This window comes from Lepisosteus platostomus, chromosome 2 (genome assembly GCF_059453375.1).
Source record: "Lepisosteus platostomus isolate fLepPlt1 chromosome 2, fLepPlt1.hap1, whole genome shotgun sequence".
Classification (NCBI taxonomy): domain Eukaryota; kingdom Metazoa; phylum Chordata; class Actinopteri; order Semionotiformes; family Lepisosteidae; genus Lepisosteus; species Lepisosteus platostomus.
In genome coordinates, this window is record NC_142612.1 from 77142838 (window position 1) to 77164685 (window position 21848).

The following is a 21848-nucleotide window of genomic DNA, read 5'->3' on the forward strand; positions in this document are numbered from 1 at the left end:
ATGGTACAATAGGAATGAAAGAAATCGGTAACTTAAAGAGCTACTTATCTAAGAGATAAGAGCTATATTGATGATAATATACACTGATGGCTGTTTCATAACGCTATGAAGGCAGTAGTTGGATAATTGCTACTGTGTAATTTGGGATCAAAATCAATATGGAGACAGGAGTGAAAACATTAGCCCTGGACATTGCAATTCAATTCAATTCAATTCGATTCTATTCTATTCTTGATTGCCATGTCAACAAAGTTGATTGGAAATTGTTCTAGTGCAGCAAAAAGACATACAGTATTACACTTACAAATACAACATTATGAGGTGCCTAATCTAATGGCCTCTACATACAGTAGCTGCTATTTTGGAAACCGAGCAGGACTACATTTGATGTTTTGAAACCTCCTTCCCAAATGGAGAAGTTTAAACAAGGAGCTTGCTAGATGAAAGGGGTCTTTCTCCAGAACTCGAGATAACCCATAACCAATCTCTGCCACTAGAGGGAGCCATAAAAAGTCTATAACATATTCAATTATGCAAAAACATTACTACTACAGTTTTTTTAAATCATATGTAAATATTTCCAAACAAAAAGAAGAAACATGATTAAATTAGAATGCAATTTGAAGATAAAAGGGCAAGTGCTGTGATTAATTAATTAATATACTGCACAAATCATCTAATAATCATCATACACAAACAGGTAAAATGTGAAAGAAAGAGCAGAGTTGTCAGATGATTTAATGAGCTTGTTAATAACAGAGAAAAGTAATTTATGATTTCCTAGACAGTGAGAGTCTATTCAGTACAGCAGCACACATGTTGGATGAGAAGAGGAACAGATTGTCTTCAAAACAGATGTTCTTATTCATAATCATGAATCTGTCCTCGATGATTAGTAAACAATAGGCTTAGTAGCTAAAGAGCTAAATTAGGCTGACTTGTTTCTTTTTGGTTGTAGTAGGCTGCTATCTTCTTGTTAAACATCTTATTTAACACACCCACACAGGAAGAAGGCTCCACAGCCTTCTTTCTTCTCTTTTCAGTATGGAATAAACCTATTACTTGTTCCTTTGCAGCATACACATGCTGACGCAGCTACCCACCTTAACTATCTTATTGAACATTTTATTTTATTAGAATTGTGGGTTGTGATTAAGTATTTTATTTTGTTTCAGCTTGTTTTTTCTTATTGCTATATATACAGTATATGCCATATGTATGTGTCATGTGTATAAATGTTTTGTGTATATGTTTTATAAGTAAATGTCTTTATTTTAAGTGATTATTTTACTTATATTAGTAAGAAGTGTTTATTTTATGGTAATTGAACGATATGCCCATTTCATTTCATTTTGTTAATAAACAATAAACCACTTACACTTGTGTTCTACAGTTTATTTTAATTGGAAAAAATAACAAGGGTAACACTTTACCATGAGACATGAGGCTTGTACATTGCTGGTTTAGTAGGAGCTTTTAAAAGAATAAAATGGTATTGGTATCGGCCGAATTCGAATGACATGGCATCGGTGATGGGTATTGGCCCTAAAGAGCCTGATCGGAGCATCCCTACCTAAGACATCATTTTTACTTCACCGTTTTACAAATGATTAATTGTTTTTAATAATTCTCCCCAAAATTATTGGCAGCACACATTCATCCACAAAGATGACCAGAAAGTAATCTCAAAAGCTGAGTGGATTTCTTTTAATTCCAGAAAGATATGGCCAAAATAGGAAAATTCACCAGTTTCTGTTTCCATCTCAAAAAAGAAATACAATTACAATGTTATTGGTGTGACAGGTGTGATTTCTTTTATACTTTTAGTGACATTGTTATAAGAAAACATTTTAATAAAATATAATGCTTTCTTCATGATATGCAATCTTGAAATAAATTATACAGATGCAGCCATTCAAAATGGGTGGGGTATTTCGCGGCATACCCCGGTGGGCGTGTTGCGGTATCATGCGGTGTCACGCAGTATCACGCGGTTAATCGCGTGTCATTTGACATCATGCCAGAAACTATCCGGCGTCACCTTGAAAAATTGCCAGGGGGAGCTTAACCTCTCATGTACAGCATTTGAGCTTTTAATTTTGAACTGTGTATTACAGCATGTTAATCATCAGTCATTAAAATGTTGGTATATTTTATGAAAGCAAGATTGCTCAGTTGGACAAAAGTACACAGCCTACCTTTATCAGAAATATTTATGCATCAAAGCCTTTACCGAAGATATTACTAATAGTATTAATAATGGATGACTTTGGACAAGCTGTATACTCAAAGTATAATTTCTTTAGCACATTTGTACAAGCACTTGGAATCTGTCCAAGCCATACTTTGTCAGGCATTTTGTTTTACTTCAACGGGCATGAAAAACTTCCTTGCTTTTAACAGGGCGTTTCATAATTTCTAACTACGAAAATGATTTAAAATGCGACACTTATCATTCAACTAGAGCTCAAAATATCACAAGGATCCTCAAGAGCACAGCAAAGACTGTATTAAAAGATACTTGTATGTATCAACGCTTTCTTTTCCGTATACCAGATATTATGGAACCACTTCAGAAGGGTGTCAGCCAGTCAGATTCCAGGAATCGGTACTTTAAAGGAAAAATACACACCGGTATTCCATTTCTCCCTAACAATTTTAAGCATCGAAGTATTTAACTAGCATGTGAAATAGCGTGTGAAAAAGTGGTAGTTTTAAGCTTTTCTGCTAATATAATATGGAATCGCGTATCTAAAGAATTTAATAACGATATGATTATATTCGTGTACTGCGACAGGAATGTGTAGGGCTGTTTCGCCTCCCTCTTCATGTGACTTCCCCTGTAGTCTACTGGTCTACGTGCCTGCCTACCAACTCACAGGTTGTGTGTTCAAATCCAGCTGGTGCTGGACTTTTCTTTTAACAAACATTTCTTTGAAAAAATAGAATAGCGATATTATGGACAATCAATTGACTTTTATATTTCAAAATATCACAACATGATCGATTCTAAGTCATTTTTGATAACAATGAATAGTCACCTTCTTCCCTTCTGACAACGGTTCCTGCTTCTGCTTCCTGCTTCTATTGTGTGTGTGTGTGCAATAGAGTAAATTTTTACAGAGAAATGGAGGCTGGACAGTATGCGTTACAATATAAACATTTATATTGATTTAAATCGTGTTCTGATTTAAATAGCAAACGCGTGTTTAATTATATGTGTTTTTTAATCATAATCAGGCTAATGCAACATAAATTGATACAGTATCTTTGTCTTCTAAGTATCTTAATAAACTTTCAGCATAGCTTTCTACCCGTTTAGATTTATATTTCTTGGGATTTTGGGATCAAACGTGGAAGGATTAGATTGTAATCGTTTTTATTTGTCAAATACGTGATTGTATTTCTGAATGTTATGTTACACCTACAGTAGTTCACTGCTTTAAATACATCGAATTAAGAAAGTTATGTGTAGCACTTTAGATCTTTTTTTCTGAACCAGGGAAAATCTGATCATGTTTCTCTATAACAATAATAAAAAACGTTATTTTACATATCACCTTTAAAAGTGGTAGTACCTTTTTTAGTACTATATTTTTGTATTATATTCCCTATTAATCAAACTCTGAGAGTATGTATCAGCTTGTCAGTCAGGTCTTTTTTCTCTATTTAAATTGTGGTTTACACATCGCACGACTTTAAAAGCTAGAAAGACAGGTTTGGATTCACATTACCTGGCGAGCCTTGTTAACAAAAAAAACAGACAATACCCATGGAGGGGGAGGTCAAGCCAGAGAGAGAGTTTTTTACCCTCTGTCTAAAAACCCAAATAACCCGGGGCAGAGACTCCGGGGGGATAATTGCGTGGTACAGAGCGGAGCTCAATCAATTCTTATGGAATGTGTTTTCTTTCTTCTTTTTTTCAGCATGGAATAAACCTATTACTTGATTCATATGGATGCCCGGTTCCGCCGGGGATTCAAAACATTTTTTTACTTTTTCATTTTTTACTTTGCGCTTTACAACCCTTACTTCGTGTGACTGGAAAAGAATTTGTGATCGGATCAACGAAATGCTTCGTAGAAGGAGGCGCTCTTTTCCTCTAGTCTAACAGTCTGTCCACAAACAAAACATTCCTGTTAGACAAGAGGAATTGAAAAAAAACAATTTTGTCAATGGAAACCGGTGTGTGTGTTTCTCTCTGCTGGATGTCCCTCTCACTCTCTGCTGAATGAATAAAAGCATTTTATTAAAAACGCATTTGCGTTTGTCTGGTATTTACTTTGGTCCCTTTTAACTGTTTTTCGATCTACTGTATTGCTTTGAGATGCCACTTTTAAAGGTGATATGTAAAATAAAGTTTTTTATTATTGTTATAGAGAAACATGATCAGATTTTCCCTGGTTCAGAAAAAAAGATCTAAAGTGCTACACATAACTTTCTTAATTCGATGTATTTATAGCAGTGAACCACTGTAGGTGTAACATAACATTCAGAAATACAATCACGTATTTGACAAATAAAAACGATTACAATCTAATCCTTCCACGTTTGATCCCAAAATCCCAAGAAATATAAATCTAAACGGGTAGAAAGCTATGCTGAAAGTTTATTAAGATACTTAGAAGACAAAGATACTGTATCAATTTATGTTGCATTAGCCTGATTATGATTAAAAAACACATATAATTAAACACGCGTTTGCTATTTAAATCAGAACACGATTTAAATCAATATAAATGTTTATATTGTAACGCATACTGTCCAGCCTCCATTTCTCTATAAAAATTTACTCTATTGCACACACACACACAATAGAAGCAGGAAGCAGAAGCAGGGACCGTTGTCAGAAGGGAAGAAGGTGAAGGTTTGTTAAAAGAAAAGCCCAGCACCAGCTGGATTTGAACACACAACCTGTGAGTTGGTAGTCAGGCACGTAGACCAGTAGGCTACAGGGGAAGTCACATGAAGAGGGAGGCGAAACAGCCCTACACATTCCTGTCGCAGTACACGAATATAATCATATCGTTATTAAATTCTTTAGATACGCGATTCCATATTATATTCCCTATTAATCAAATTCTAAAAGTATGCTTGTTGACTCCGGTATCTCTTTAGTTAAAGACTTCGATGCTTAAAATGTTTAGGGAGAAATGGAATACTGGTGTGTATTTTTTACTTTAAAGTACCAAGACCAGCCATATACAGTACTGTATGTTTATGTTCCAAAATTAATATCGTTTATGGCCTTCACACGCGTTACAGTATGCTCCTATTCTTTTTATGCTCAGCTACTAAGATTTCCCTTCAGTGGTAAAATTCAATATCTACAACGGGCACAGTAAAGACGTTTACTGTATTGTACAGTAAATCTTTCTACGACAGACCAACGGACCACGAGTGCCCCTGTCGGTCAACCAATCACGTACCGCGGTACCCCGCGTCATCTTGCGTCATGATGCGCAACGCCGCAGCCAATTACCTCCGGTACGTGTCTGTACCGCTCACTTTGAATGGCTGCATCTGTATTTAGATACAGTATTATTGTTACACTGAAAATTTAATAATCAAATATTATTATTTTTGAATTGTATATAAGAAAGAGCAAGAAAGGATGAAGCAATTTCTTCAACTTTTTAATTATATTATGCAGTATGTTTTATTAGTAATGTGCAATATTACACTCTATACAACTCTAGATAATGGCAAGATACTGTATTAATTAATTGCTGTGCAGTCTGATAATGTGCAAGTCCATTACCGATGGCAGTATTAGTGAACAAGCAGTCAAAACATTTAGCAAACAAACTACTTTCACGCTAATTGGGGCTCATTAGTGCAGTGTAGCCATGTATTCATGTATCGACTGTGCTTGTGAGGCTGTTTTGTTATTCATTTCAGCTTGCAGATCCACTGACTGTTAAAGATCAACCAAAAAACTTCATCAGAAAAACAAATGTTCTTCACCATAGAAAGAAAATACTACACCTTTAAAAGGTCCTGTAAGGTAAGAGAAATCAAGTCTGAGTAGGTCAGAAAACATTTGCAAAGAAAACAGAGTTAAGAAGGACCATAAGTGATACAAGTAATGTATTAGTCTGTAGTCAATATTTATGATTACACCTTTAACTCTACTGTTTTAGTCTTTTGATACATTTTAGCACAGTTATTTTGCTTGGATTTTTCTATTTAATTATTTTTTCAAGTGTCTTCTTTAGTCCATCCTCAGTACTGATGCCAACTGCTGCCTGCATTGTGTTACATTCTATATAACTAGAGAGCAAGTAGAAAAACTTGCTTCATCCATCCTATTTCACTCTACCAAGATAAATAGTTAAATAATGTCAAGGATATACTGTAATGACTGGTCTATTAATTCTGGGTAAAGCAATCTAATAGAACTACAAAAAAATTGTATCACACATAAAAACAATCATGGTTACACTGTATAAAATTGTACAGAATATACACAATATAGATTTTAATGACTTGATCAATACATACAAATCAAAATGATGCTAATGTAAAAAAAACAAATATTAGCATGATTTATGTATATATATGCTATATAATGTGTATGGTCTTTTCATTTAAATTATGTCTGTACACTGTTTATAATGTTTAATAAAAATGGCCTCTTTAAACTGGATTTCTCAGATATCCCAAAATCATTCAATGCTAATTCTTTCTTTCTGTGAGTGTATTTGTTCCACAGTTTAAATCCTGGAGAAATACACTATGCACAAACAATGTGTGTAGAAGCAGATGTTCAGAACTTAACAATTCTGTCTCCTGAGGTGATCATAACATTGAGATCACCACTGAGAATTGATGCTACAATGTGCGTTTGAACTCTGGTTCATTGCTAATTTTAACATGTAAGAAATACACAGCCGTATATAAGCACCTTGAGCTGAAGTACTCTGTCTTTAGGACAAAACACATTTGACAATGTTGCTGCTTGTAGCAGTAGCATTAATTATGGTTTTGACAAGTGCTGAAAAGCCTATTTGCCAGCCATACAGAACACAAGAACTGCTACAGTTTTCAAAAGAAGGGGACATTACAATAGGAGCTGTTTTTTCAATCCATAAAAACCCTGTTGTTGTAAATCCAACATTTGAAGAAAACCCAGGACACATCAGATGTGAAAGGTAACTGATCTATTATCACTATTTGTAAAAATAATAATACATGTAAATGTACAGTAGCTTTAATGTACTGTAGCTACTGTACATGAGCAGATAATGTGCTTGATGTTTAAAGCAAGTATTATAAAATGTATGGTTTAATCAGCAAAAATATTAATTAAAAATGTGAATACTGTTTTGATGTAATTTGTGAAATCTGTGTTTGTACATGTATTTGCTCCACAGTTTAAATCCTGGAGAGTTACAATATGCACAAACTATGATCTTTGCCATTGAAGAAATAAATAACAGTTTGGAGGTTCTTCCTGATATTTCCCTGGGCTATAGGATATATGATTCCTGTCGCTCTATCCCTTTGACTATAAAGGCATCTCTGGATTTAATGAATAGCCAACAAGTAGGACCTGTGTTAAACCAGTCCTGCACCAAACCATCAACTGTCCACGCCATCATCGGACACTCTAGCTCAACACCAACAATAGGAATGGCTGCAACTGTTGGACCCTTTCACATGCCAGTGGTGAGAACATTTTATTTCAAAAGTACCATGTTAAATAATACAAAATTAAACTTGAGTGGAATTTTAAAATAAAAAATTCAGTTTCAATTTAGCCGTGTAAATTTAGAAATTATTGCATTTTCAATGTAATTACTTGATCATATGATGTCTTTATATTACAAAAGCATTATTAAGAAATCAAAGCTAATCCTTTTTCTTTCAAGCCATTCATAAGTCCAATAAATATAATTTTCAAATTAAGTGACCAAGTTTTGATGTGTCCTTTGTAGCACATTACTAGGACTGTAAAGAAACATAGCAAGCAGATAAATAGGGGCAGGTCATACTATTATCTTGTATGAAGCACACACATACACAGTTTCAGTATGTGCTATTCTCATACTTACCCATACTGTAAGCATGTACAGTAAGCATAATTTAAACATATTCATGTCTAATTTAGCATCCTGTGTATACTAACCACTTCACAAATTTTTACCTTTTTAGTTTTAAATCTCATTTAAGCCATTTATCTTCTCCTATAATCTAAGACAATGTCTTGTTTTTCATTCCTGCAGATCAGTCACTTTTCTACCTGTGCCTGTCTCAGCAACAGAAAGGAGTTCCCCAGCTTCTTCAGGACGATTCCCAGTGATTATTACCAAAGCAGAGCCCTGGCAAAGCTTGTGAAGCACTTTGGATGGACCTGGGTTGGAGCCATTCGAACTAACAATGATTATGGCAACAGTGGGATGGCTACCTTTGTACAAGCTGCCCAGCAGGAGGGGATCTGTATTGAGTATTCAGAGGCCATTTTCAGAACTGATGACAGAGAGAAATTCCTCAATGTCGCAAACATTGTTAAAAAATCATCTTCCAAAGTAATTGTTGCTTTTGCTGCTGGTCCAGATTTGGATCTACTGATAAAAGAACTTGTGATTCAGAATGTCACAGGTGTCCAGTGGGTGGGGAGTGAGGCTTGGGTGACAGACAGGTACCTTGCATCACAGGAAGGTTATAATGTTCTGGGAGGGTCAATTGGTTTTGCCATTCCAGATGCTGAAATACCAGGACTAAAAGAGTTTATTTTAAATGCTCGTCCATCAAGCAACCCCGGAAACTCTGGTTTAAATGAGTATTGGGAAAGTATTTTCAACTGCAGTTTGTCACTTGGCAAGGATGCACATACTAAGCCATGCACAGGAGCAGAGACTCTGAATGGAATAAATAACCAATACACGGATGTATCAGAACTGAGGATATCCAACAATGTGTATAAAGCTGTGTATGCTGTAGCCCATTCATTACACAATCTTTTCAAATGCAATATTAGTCAAGGATACACTGATAAAACATGTGCAAAGATAAATAAAATAGAACCTTGGCAGGTAAATATATTTATATACGAAATAATATCATGCATTTGACCTGAAAAGAACTGAACCTGATTTTAGCTTGTTTTCCTCTAGGTGCTGCACTCTTTGGCCAGAGTCAACTTCACAACCAGGAGTGGAGAGAAGGTGCATTTTGATGACAATGGGGATCCAGTAGCACGATATGCAATAGTTAATTGGCAGCGGAACATGAAGGGAATCACAACATTTGACGTTATTGGTCTATATGATGCTTCTTTACCAGAAGGACAACAGTTTATAATGAGTGATATCAGTGTAGTCTGGGCAGGAGATCAGGATAAGGTAAGCTTCTCACTGAATATTACAATGTCCCTGGTGTCACAACTGTAGTCCCTCCCACCTTAAGGGCACTCCGGCCCTTCCACTTTGGACTTGATTTTGTGCACCTGTCTCCTGTTCCCAGTCCACCTTAAAAGCCAGGTGCTGACATTAATCCCGGCTCTGCATCTGATCTCCATGTCGTGTGAGTCCGGGACCTGGAAGCACCTGGTCCCGTTCCCGTCAACATTCCGCCGGTTCTGACCCGGTTCTACTTTTTATCTTGTCTGTTTTTGGATGGACCTCACAGTTTTGGACTTTTGCTTTAGTTTTGGTTTCCCCCTTTGGATTTCTACTGGATTGTTTGCCCCGGACTCACCCCCCCTGAACACCAGCGCACCAAGGACACGCCCCCCTGTTTTGATCCCCGTTTCCTGCATGGCTTTTCCCCCAGTGTTTCCTCACTATTCCGAATTGTGTCGTTGGCATAGGGTCGGGAATGAACTGTTCCGTTACACCTGGGGTGACTCATTTGCAAAAGTGAGAGGTCTTGTTACAGTATTTTATTTTTTCAAAAGCCCTTGACCTATATTGTATGTCCTCATAATACAGTTGTGTACTTGTGTACTAATCTGACTTAATAACAATGCCCACATTGCTATTGAGTGCTGTAATTGGCATATTAACTTTGATTGAACAAATCTCCAGTCTTGCTTCATAACAAAAGAACATAATTTTCTCTCACTATCTTGCAGGTGCCGAGATCAGTGTGCAGTGAGAGCTGCCTTCCAGGAACTCGTAAGGCCATTGAGAAAGGGAAGCCAGTCTGCTGCTTCATTTGCATTCCCTGTGCAGAGGGAGAGTTCAGCAATATCTCAGGTAGTAATTAAAACAATTAATGCACATTAACAAAATACTAACTTTTTTAGTATGTTAATAAAAGACTGTGTTTGTACCCTTAAGCATGATGTTTCACTCAAATTGCCCCGGTAGAAACAGTGATGTATAAATGAAAACTCTCCAGGCTGTAATTGTAAACAGCATTTCTTTTCTCAACTGATTGATCTAGTTAAATTCTTTATACAACAAAAACAATATCTAATGAAAAATAATATTTTTTATTAAGAAGTACTGGATGTGTTAAAGAAGAGATATTCATGTCAGTATTTCTGCTGTCTTTAAAGTGATATTCAGAAATATCCCATTTAAATTTAGCTTAATTGCATTATTCTACTTCACCCAAGAATAAATTCAAACTAAACTATTGATAATGAATGTTCAAAATGCAAGATGAAACATACAGTGTTAAGATGAGTTATTTGATTAATTTGTGTTTGTCCACTAATTTTAAAAAATATTTTATTTTCAGATTCAACAGAGTGTTCAAAGTGTCCAGTGGATTGCAGATCAAACGAACAGCGAAATCAGTGTGTCTTAAAAAGCACAGAGTTTTTGTCATTTGAAGAATTAATGGGGATACTTTTAATGGCATGTTCCGTGCTTGGAATGTGCTTTACCATAGCAATATCTATTATTTTTTTCAGGTACAGATCTACCCCTATTGTAAGAGCCAATAACTCTGAACTAAGTTTCCTTCTGCTCTTTTCATTGACACTGTGTTTCCTCTGTTCTCTTACTTTCATTGGCCAGCCCTCTGACTGGTCCTGTATGTTGCGCCACACAGCATTTGGGATCACATTTGTCCTGTGCATCTCCTGTGTTCTGGGAAAAACAATAGTGGTGTTAATGGCCTTTAGGGCTACACTGCCAGGCAATAACATTATGAAATGGTTTGGGCCCACACAGCAAAGGTTAAGTGTTCTGGGTTTCACACTTGTACAGGTCTTGATCTGTATTCTTTGGTTAAAAATATCACCACCTTTTCCAAACAAAAACTTTAAATACTATAAAGACAGAATCATTCTGGAGTGTGACCTGGGATCTGCAGGTGCATTCTGTGCTGTGTTAGGGTATATAGGATTTCTCTCTGCCATGTGCTTTGTGCTCGCTTTCCTGGCTCGGAAGCTGCCTGATAACTTCAATGAAGCCAAATTCATTACATTCAGCATGCTCATATTCTGTGCTGTCTGGATCACCTTTATCCCAGCTTATATAAGTTCACCTGGGAAGTTCACAGTAGCTGTGGAAATCTTTGCTATTTTAGCTTCAAGTTATGGTTTGCTGTTATGTATTTTTATGCCAAAATGTTACATTATTTTATTTAAACCAGAAAAAAATACAAAAAAACATGTGATGGGGAAAATGCCCTCGAAATCACTGTAGAATAATGAAGATATTCAAATGTACTGTATTGTTTACATTTAAACAGTTTTAGGTTTCACTTCTGATGTTTTGCCAACATTATTTGAACCCAAAATGAATTTCTAATCTCTATCATGACTTTTCATGTATTATCTTATTATTCTTATTTTATATATGGAACGAAGGTTCTCTGCCCTGGTCCAGAGGGACACCAGTCTCTATTGGTTTTCAGTTTAATTGGGGAATTAACTGCTGATGCGCGTAATTGATCTGTTTGCTCGTTGAGATATTTCTCCTCTCAGCATATAGACTATTGTGGAGTCTCACCTCAACTTGGTGATTAAGAAATAGTTTTTAAGTCAAATATAAGGGAGCTCTTAAAAGGTGAAGTAGGAACAGCAAACTTTACACATTATATGCTATGCTATAGGATTAAAAAAATACAATTTAAAAGATTTTAATCTATTTGCCAGTGATTAAGATATTGTTCAGAGCCAAACCACTGGACAGATTATTTCCTGAACACCATGGTTGAGAGTCATAGATACGGAAACAATAGAACACATACTGTATTCAGATTTGTCTAGACAACTTGTTCCTTTATTGAGGAAGGAGGGTTACTGTGTGATTGCCAAAATATCCAATTTCATTTGTTCCGATTTCATTATGTGAAACATTAAATGACTTCAGAAATACATAACTTTCTGTAAGCTTTTCTATTATACAATGTATTTTTCGTAGTGGACTAATTGATTATTACAGTAATTGTACCATATTGTAATTGCATCAATTTATCTTGTATGTAGTTTCACCCATTTGGATATATATTTGAATAGTTCAAATATAATGACAGATGCACATTGTTTCATTACCTTAAAAAGTACACACTTCCAAAGAAGGAGTCTCTCCTTTGCACAAGGAGGAATGTAATGTTGGAAGACTTTCCCTGAGCAAAAGAGATGACATCTCTGACAGTGTGGTCTGGCAATGTCTACCACACACGCTTTGGTGTCCTGAGCTTCAATGAAGAGTGAGGCTGTCTCACGTACCTCTTTGAAATTCCTTAAACTCATAACACACACTGAGTGCCTTAGCTGCCAGGATGGGACCTACTGGACATTAATATGTTTCAGGTAGAGCGGCTAAGATTGATCACTTTTTTAATCAGGTACAATAGGAATGAAAGAAATTGGTAACTTAATCAGTGACTTATCTGAGAGATAAGAGCTATATTGATGATAATATACACTGATGGCTGTTTCATGCCACTATGAAGGCAGTTGGATAATTGCTACTGCGTAATTTGGGATCAAAATCAATATGGAGACAGGAGTGAAAAAATTAGCGCTGGACATTGCAATTCAATTCAATTCAATGCAATTCTATTCCATTCTTGATTGCTGTGTCAACAAAGTTGATTGGAAATTGTTCTAGTGCAGCAAAAATACATATTACATTTACAAATACAATTTGTACAATACAAATTGAGGTGCCTTCTTCCCAAATGGAGAAGTTTAAACAAGGAGCTGGCTGGATTGAACTTGAACTTGAACTTGAACTTGAACTTGAACTTTATTGCCATATGTAACCGGTACTGGTACAATGGAATTCTTACTTACAGAAAGTCTCTCGTTTGTAAAACAAGTGTAAAAAACAAAACAAAGTGCAAACAGTGCATCAAGACAATGTACAAACAAACAATAGACAATGTGCAAGTAAACATGCAGACAGTTTGAATGTAAACAATACAGACGTGTAAACAATGACTGGAGACGTACAATAAATAAATTACAATGAGGTAGATGGTGATGGTGTAGGTGTGGTCCGAGGGGGATGGCTAAATGTGTTCGCCAGTCTCACTGCTTGTGGATAGAAGCTATTGAAGAATCTAGTGGTAAGTGACCGTATGCTCTTATATCTCTTGCCTGAGGGCAGTGGGGTGAAGAGCTCATGCCCGGGGTGGTGACTGTCCTCTGTGATGGCCAGAATTCTACCACGGCAGCGGTCCTCATAGAGCTGTTTAATCTCGGTGAGACCGCAGCTGATGATCTTCTGGGCCATATTGACCATTCTCTGCAGTGCCTTTTTTTCTCGCGAAGAGGTGTTGCCATACCACACGGTGATCCCGTTGGTGAGGAAGGGGTCTTTGGACACCTTCTTAGCTTTCCATCTGATGCAGGTGTCTTAAATAGAGGCAACGATTTCGGATGCTGTTTCTTCTCTTGGGCAGTTGAATTGCTGTACCGTACTGTTATTGTGAAGATAACAGTCAAGATATTGTATATACAGAAGTTATCAGTGTTGTATATACTGGCCCTCAAGTGTGTAAGATCGCAGTGGACTTTTGACACCTACTGTATAAAGACAGCTGTCCAAAGTTAAGTGTGTTTGTGATAAAGAGATACAATATGGGAGACTCAAGGCATTAAGGAAAACGGGAAGGGAAATAAGAAGGAAAAGGATAATCATCACCTGAGAAAGGACAAAATTTGGTCCTTTACGGGACCAGAAGAAGTAGCCAGATATCAAGAATAATTGGTCAGGTCAGTGAGGTCAGGCAAATCTAATCAAATCTGTTAAGTAATAACCTATTTTACTATATTGTATATATAATATTGTATATACAATATATAATATTGTTAGTTTTTATACCATTTGATATTCTGGCCAATAGATAACATCTAATATAAAATATTTCCACCATACAGTTGTTATGATTCATAGCCGTTCAGGGACGCCAAATATGTAACGTTGCCATAGCCAAAATGTAATGTAGTGGCTCTCTGAAGGCACCAGTTCTGTAGGGTTTGGGCATTTACTGAGACAATTATTAATTGTAGCAGTAAATCACAAAATTGATTCTTTTGATGGCTTTAGAGTCCAACCACGCGACATAACTCAAACAACGCGCACACACAGGTACTAATACACGAGGATACATTTATTAATACATAGAATATGCATGTAAACCTAACAGATCTTATCGAGAGCGTTATCAGAATACAAAAGATATATATTCAGTCAGTTACAAAGTGTTACACATATCAAGAGGACATACGTTCAGTATATCATTCATTAAGACCGTTTCGTAAATGAACTTGGTTATAACTTCTACATTAGATACTCAAACAAAGTACATAACTCTTAGGAATTAAATTGATATCAACTGGTTGGGATAACAATTGAATTCTCGAGCTGTAATGCATTGAAGTTGAATACTCATCCAATCTCTGGGGATTCAGATCTCCTGCGGGCACAAAGAAACAGTTGCAGGCTGTTGCTGTCCAATCCGCGCTCTCTGGCTCCGTGCCAGGCTGTGCTGTGCGGCTTGCGACGGTGCGCTGCTGATGCTCACTGTTGGCTTTAACTAGCAAAGTTTGTGCACAGGAGAAAAGATGACTGTGGGTCCCAGCAAGTCAGGAAGAGGACCGGTTCGTTCCTGATGGAGAGCTAGTTCTGAATAGTTCTGAATAGTGATTCAGCTGACCACAGTTCCGACCTGTTCACGAGGCCTGCTGCTGGTTACTCTCTGGCAACCTCCACTCTAGACTCTTAGAACAAAGGAAAGTTCTGGCACTCGGACACACTGGCCGTTCCGTGGTTGTCCGGGCTGAGTCTCAGGATGGTCAGGAGGCGCGCTGCGAGAATGTCCTGCCCTTGGGAGCCTTCTGCTCCTGGGCCGTCCTGCCCTGGAATTCTCCTTTGAATTCCCTTTAGAACAGTCCACAGAATCCTCTCCAGAATCTTACTGAATCTTACTGAATCCCTTCTGAATCTTGTTGAATCTGAATCTCTCAGGCTCTCTGTGTTGCCTGTTTTTACCTGGAGGAACTTCAGATCATTGATTGGCTGAAAGTTCCATGGGCATCAGAGTCCCACGTGGGTTACTCGGCCCTACCAGTCCCTGATTGGTTGATCAAGGTGAGATATGAGTCACTTACTCCTGACACTTAGTAATGCAGTCCAGATGTCCAACTGGCACTCCCTAGACAGATAGGCGCCAATGGATGACCATTGATCATGATAGCCAGGCTTAGCTAAGTGCATCCCCCTTTGGGAGCTGTCTTTAATCAAAGGAACCCTAAATCAGCCTGCATGGTTTCTCTGTGGCTGCACCACAGAGATGAACAGAGAAATGGGGCCTCATTTGGGAAGCTCAGAAACACTTAATTCTGCCTTATTATTAAGCCTTGCCGCTACACAGTTTTAAAAATCATATTTAAATATTTCCTAACAGAAAAGAAGAAACATGATTAAAGTCTTTTGTAATTTGAGAATAAAAAGGCAAGTATTGTGATAAGGGAAAATTAATTAATATACTGCACAAATCATCTTATAATCATCATACACAAACTTTATGATGATGTTACTCTGAAAGTGAACTGCAACTCACCTGAGAATTTGTACATTGATGTGAGGATTAATTTTGTTCCACGTCATTTTAAGCATAAAAGATGTGCGCTGCAACAGGTAAGTATCTATTGCTAGAGAATATTAGTGTGGGGCAGTGGAAGCAGTTAATAATGTTGTTTCTTATAGATGTTGCATTTATTGCCTTTTTCTCAGGCACTGAAACATCGGTTTGTGAGCCATATGGAACAGAAGAACTGCCACAATTTTCCAAAGAAGGGGATATCACAATTGGAGCTGTTTTCTCATTCCATAAAAATCCTGTCACTGATAATCCAACATATCAAACCAGTCCAGGACATGTCAAATGTGAAGGGTAAGTAAGTAAAGTTATTAATGAAATAATTAAAGAAAAAAACAATAAAATTGACAGTTATAGCTGTGCTATTTAACCAAATAACATTGTAATATCTTAATTATGCATATTATTATTATTATTCATGTAAATATATTTCTGTACAGATTAGACGCTGCAGAATTACAGTATGCACAAAGTATGATCTTCACAATAGAAGAAATAAATAACAGATCTGACCTTCTTCCTGATGTTTCCCTGGGTTATAAGATATATGATTCCTGTCGCTCCGTTCCACTGTCTATAAAAGCATCACTGGATTTAATGAATAAGAAAGAATTTTTCTCAAACCAGTCCTGCTCCAAATCATCTTCAGTCTACGCGATTATAGGACAGTCCAGCTCCACACCAACGATAGGAATTGCAGCAACTGTTGGACCTTTTCACATACCTGTGGTAAAGCTTTTTTTTTACTTATAATGCAGACTTTCTTGTATATTCACCAGTTTTGCAGCTGAGATACTGTAGGATATGTAATCTTAAAAGCAACTAATGTAATGGAAAATAAATAAATCAAATAGTTTAACTAAAAGCCAATAAAGTATTTAATAAACCAGCTATTCTCTACGTAAAAAAAAAATCAGGAGGATTTACATATAATTTTACTTGTATGTAGATATATTTATACTAACATTTATCTGTTAGTATAATCAATCATGTGTATCTGATAACTTACATGTAGATGTTTCTATCCTTTCTTACCATAGATTAGTCACTTTGCTACCTGTGCCTGTCTCAGTAACAGAATGAGGTTCCCTACCTTCTTCAGAACAATTCCTAGCGATTATTACCAAAGCAGAGCCCTGGCAAAGCTTGTGAAGCACTTTGGGTGGACCTGGATTGGGACCATTAGAAGTGACAATGATTATGGCAACAGTGGGATGGCTACCTTTGTACAAGCTGCCCAGCAGGAGGGTATCTGTATTGAATACTCAGAAGCCATTTATAGAACCGATCCAAGAGAGAAATTCCTTAATGTTGTAGATATTATTAAAAAATCAACTTCAAAAGTAATAGTTGCTTTTACAGGTGATGTTGACATGGATTTGTTTGTCAAAGAATTAAACATTCAGAATGTCACAGGTTTCCAGTGGGTGGGCAGTGAAGCATGGGTTACTAACAGATATGTTGGATCAAAGGAAGGTTATAAAGTCCTGGGTGGGGCCGTTGGCTTCGCAATTCCGAATGCAGAAATACCAGGTCTGAAGGAATTTATTCTAAATGCTCGTCCATCAGACACTCCTGGAAACACCGGCTTAAATGAATTGTGGGAGACTATTTTCAATTGCAGTTTAAGGTCTCATAATTATTCAAGTACTAAGCCATGCACAAGAACAGAGACCTTGAAAGGAATAAGCAATCAATACACGGATGTATCAGAACTGAGGATATCCAACAATGTGTATAAAGCAGTGTACGCTGTAGCCCATTCATTACACAACCGTTTTACTTGCAAAATCAGTCAAGGATCATCTGATGATGAAGCATGTGCCAACAAAAAGAAAATTGAACCTTGGCAGGTACAAAAAATCTACTTTACAATATTAAGCATTATTTTAAAATAAAACAGAAAGTGATTTAAGCTTTTTTTATTTCTAGGTGCTGCATTATTTGAGAAGAGTTAACTTCACCACCAGGAGTGGAGACAGTGTCTATTTTGATAAAAATGGGGATCCAGCAGCTCGGTACACACTTGTAAACTGGCAGCCTAATAAGGAAGGAATTACAATATTTCGGACTATTGGTCTATATGATGACTCCCTACCAGAAGGACAGCAGTTTATAATGAATGACATCAGGCCTGTGTGGGCAGGTGATCAGGATAAGGTACTGTAATGAAACAAGGTAAAGCCTACACAGATCCAAAAAGAGCAAAAACAGTGAGAGACAGACAAATATTGCATCTCTGTGATTTTGGGGAGGAGAAATACATTTTAACACAGCTGAGATCCTAAAATGTAGGATACCCCATTAAACACCCCATTATAAATTTGGAATTGGGTAGATTTGACAAGGTAGATATGCTCATGAAAGCTGATAAAATAATTTTGAATGCACAGCTGTGTCTTTCTATATAAGCTGTTCATACAGTACAGTACTGACAACTTTTTAGAGTGCCAAAACAGTGTAGATAAAGCATTATTTCACTGTAGCTTCATAACTGTAAAATGAGAAATATAAGCAGGTTGGCCTTTTGCCACTATTGTACATATGGAAATATGTATTCCAAAACTGCTTTTCAAAATAATTTTGAACACTTAATCTGGATTTTAGGTTCCAAAGTCCATCTGCAGTGAGAGCTGCCTTCCAGGGACTCGTAAGGCCATTGAGAAAGGGAAGCCAGTCTGCTGCTTTGTCTGCATCCCCTGTGCAGAGGGAGAGTTCAGTAATGTAACAGGTACTTTAATTTCCATAAGGAGTTTAATGGGTTAGATGAGCTAGATGACCTACAGTAATTTGCTACCTTAGTATTGTATCTTCAGCAAAACTAACAAACGCTGTAGATATGAGATATAGTTACAGAAATATGTGCATGAATTTGTATATGTAAACTTAGAGAATTGTTATAATAAATATTAAATACTAAATGTGCATTCTTCACGTTTGCATTTACCTATACTTCAAAATGTTGTGCTTTTTCAAATTGTTTGCACACAATCTTTCAAAATCTCATTTTTTGACTTGTATTTTCAGATTCAGTGGATTGTTCAAAATGTCCCCTGGAATACAGATCAAATGAACAAAGAAGTCAATGTATCCTAAAAAGTATTGAGTTTCTGTCATCCGGAGAATTAATGGGAATACTTTTAGTCACATGCTCTGGATTCGGAACTTCCCTAACCATAGCAATAGCTGTTGTTTTCTTCAGATACAGATATACTCCAATTGTAAGAGCCAATAACTCTGAACTGAGTTTCCTTCTGCTCTTTTCATTGACTCTGTGTTTCCTCTGTTCACTTACTTTCATTGGCCAGCCCTCTGACTGGTCCTGTATGTTGCGCCACACAGCATTTGGGATCACATTTGTCCTGTGCATCTCTTGTGTTCTGGGGAAAACAATAGTGGTGTTAATGGCCTTTAGGGCTACACTGCCAGGCAATAACATAACGAAATGGTTTGGGACAAAACAGCAAAGGTTAAATGTTCTTGCATTCACACTTTTACAGGTCTTGATTTGTATTCTTTGGCTGACAACATCACCCCCTTTTCCAAACAAGAACATGAAATACTATGCAGACAGAATCATTCTGGAGTGTGACCTGGGATCTGTAGGTGCATTCTGTGCTGTGTTAGGGTACATAGGACTCCTCTCTGCCATGTGCTTTGTGCTCGCTTTCCTGGCTCGGAAGCTGCCTGATAACTTCAATGAAGCCAAATTCATTACATTCAGCATGCTCATATTCTTTGCTGTCTGGATCACCTTTATCCCAGCTTATATCAGCTCCCCTGGGAAGTTCACAGTAGCTGTGGAAATATTTGCTATTTTAGCTTCAAGTTATGGTTTGCTGTTATGTATTTTTATGCCAAAATGTTATATTATTTTATTCAAACCAGAAGAAAATACAAAAAAGCATGTGATGGGGAAAATGTAAAATAATTAATGTTTTCAAATTGGGAATTGGGAATTTCTAACTATTTTTATGTTTCAGTTTTGAACAGTAGTGCTAATTGCCACACCACCATTCCACCCAAAATATTCATTCATGATTTTACCCCAGCATTAATATGTAATCAATATCCTGGCTATTCATGTAGTATCTAGCATTATTAGTAGTTATAACCATACTATCTAGTAGTATGCAGTCTTGTTATTTTTTCTACATTGTATTTAGCAGAGGTTCTAAAGACAGCTGTCTATTTTGGTTTTTAATCTAACTGGGCCTTTAACCACTGATGCATGTAGTGTTATTGATCAGTTTTCTTGTTTAACCCTTTCTCCACTCAGTCCTTGGTTTATAAAATACTTTAGTTAAAGTGTATTATTTCCAGTACCTCCAGCATACTGAAAATAAAGTAGGATTTCCTCAGCTTGTTAAGAATGAGATTGTATATTTCTGACTAAAACTATTATAAAGGGATCAGTTTTTGATTAACAAAAGCATGAAACATAAGGTATCAAACAGCACAGCTGTAGTGTTGTCTTTTTCCATCATCTTAAGTCCAGAGTTGGTTGCATTTCAGCTAACTCACCTGGATGAGTGGAGGTCTGAAACAGGAACTGAAAAAGGGGTTCATTCCCACTACATACCCTATACAAATGTGCAAGAACTGACAGAAATTGTAAAACTAATACAGCTAAAAAAGGACATGTAAATCTTTATTCATTATTAAGAGCTCCTACAGTGTTATTACAGTGTGGGTGTTACAGTGTAACATGTTCTATTATTTAAATTAACTTTTTATAGAAATCTGAATGATTTCTGTATTTAAAATGTCATTTAAATAAATACCTGTATTACAATCATCAATAAAATAATTTTTAATGTATCTTTTCAATATTATAAGTTGTTTCATATTTGGATAATTAAAACTCACCCTAGAGAGCACACTGTTCCAAAGAGATTCTCTCCTTTGTGCTTTGGACTTGCTGTATGCTAATGTCAAGGATGCCTACAGCTCCTCATCACTCCCCCCACTTGGCAGATCTGACCACAACCTTGTTAATCTCCTATCTCTGTACAAGCCTCTTGTCCTACAGTAACCAGTGACCACCAGGACAGTGAGGAGATGGTCAGCCGAAACTAATGATGCACCTATGAACTGTTTTGAAACAACGGACTTGGAGATACTCTGTGAGCCTTATGGAGATGACATTGATGGTCTTACCCACTGCATCACTTACTACATACATTTCTGTGTTGACAGTGCAGTGCCCATCAGGAAAGTGTGCTGCTTCTCCAATAATAAACTCTGAGTCACCAGTGATCTGAAGGCCGTCCTAAATAGGAAAAAAGAGGGCTTTTTGGGCAGGTGACTAGGAGGAGCTGAGGCGAGCACAGAAAGTGCTAAAGGTGAGAGTTGGGGAGAGCAAGGCGGCTTATGGGAGGAAAATGGAGGACAGGGTGATGGAGAACAATGTGAGAGAATTGTGGAATGGCATGAGAAAGATCACCGGATACAAGCTGTCCAGCGGCCAACAGACTGAGGGAGGCCTGGAGAGGGCCAATGAGCTGAATATTTTCTTTAACAGATTCAATACAGGGTCCACTGTCCATTCACCTCACAGGCCTTCACCTCACAGGCCAGACACCCTCTTCATGTCCTCAGTCACCCCATCATGAGATCCCTCCTACTTTATCTTCCCCTGCCCTCCTCAGTCTATCCATCACAGCTGACCAGGTCAGAAGGGAGCTGAGGAGACTCCATGCAGGGAAAACAGCAGGTCCTGACAGTGTCAGCTCTAGGGTGCTAAAGATCTGTGTGGACAAACTGGGTGGAGTGCTGCAGTGCATCTTCAACCTGAGCCTGAGATTAGAAAGGGTTCTGATGCTCTGGAA

The 21848-nt window shown here is 37.1% G+C and overlaps 2 protein-coding genes across 2 annotated transcripts; both read left to right on the plus strand.

Moving 5' to 3' along the window:
• Positions 1-6836: 6836 nt before the first annotated feature.
• On the plus strand, positions 6837-11606 carry LOC148677231 (extracellular calcium-sensing receptor-like). Its single transcript, XM_088643773.1, has 6 exons — positions 6837-7154; positions 7377-7671; positions 8229-9038; positions 9120-9347; positions 10079-10202; positions 10693-11606. The coding sequence occupies exons 1-6, from the start codon at positions 6952-6954 to the stop codon at positions 11604-11606; spliced, it is 2574 nt and encodes an 857-aa protein (XP_088499899.1). The 5' UTR covers positions 6837-6951.
• A 4769-nt stretch (positions 11607-16375) lies between these two features.
• LOC148677232 (uncharacterized) lies at positions 16376-21632 on the plus strand. The gene is made up of 5 exons (XM_088623172.1): positions 16376-16746; positions 17950-18177; positions 18625-18748; positions 19645-19811; positions 21330-21632. Exons 1-5 carry the CDS (start codon positions 16414-16416, stop codon positions 21630-21632), a joined length of 1155 nt encoding a protein of 384 aa, XP_088479298.1. The 5' UTR covers positions 16376-16413.
• The last annotated feature ends 216 nt before the right edge of the window (positions 21633-21848 follow it).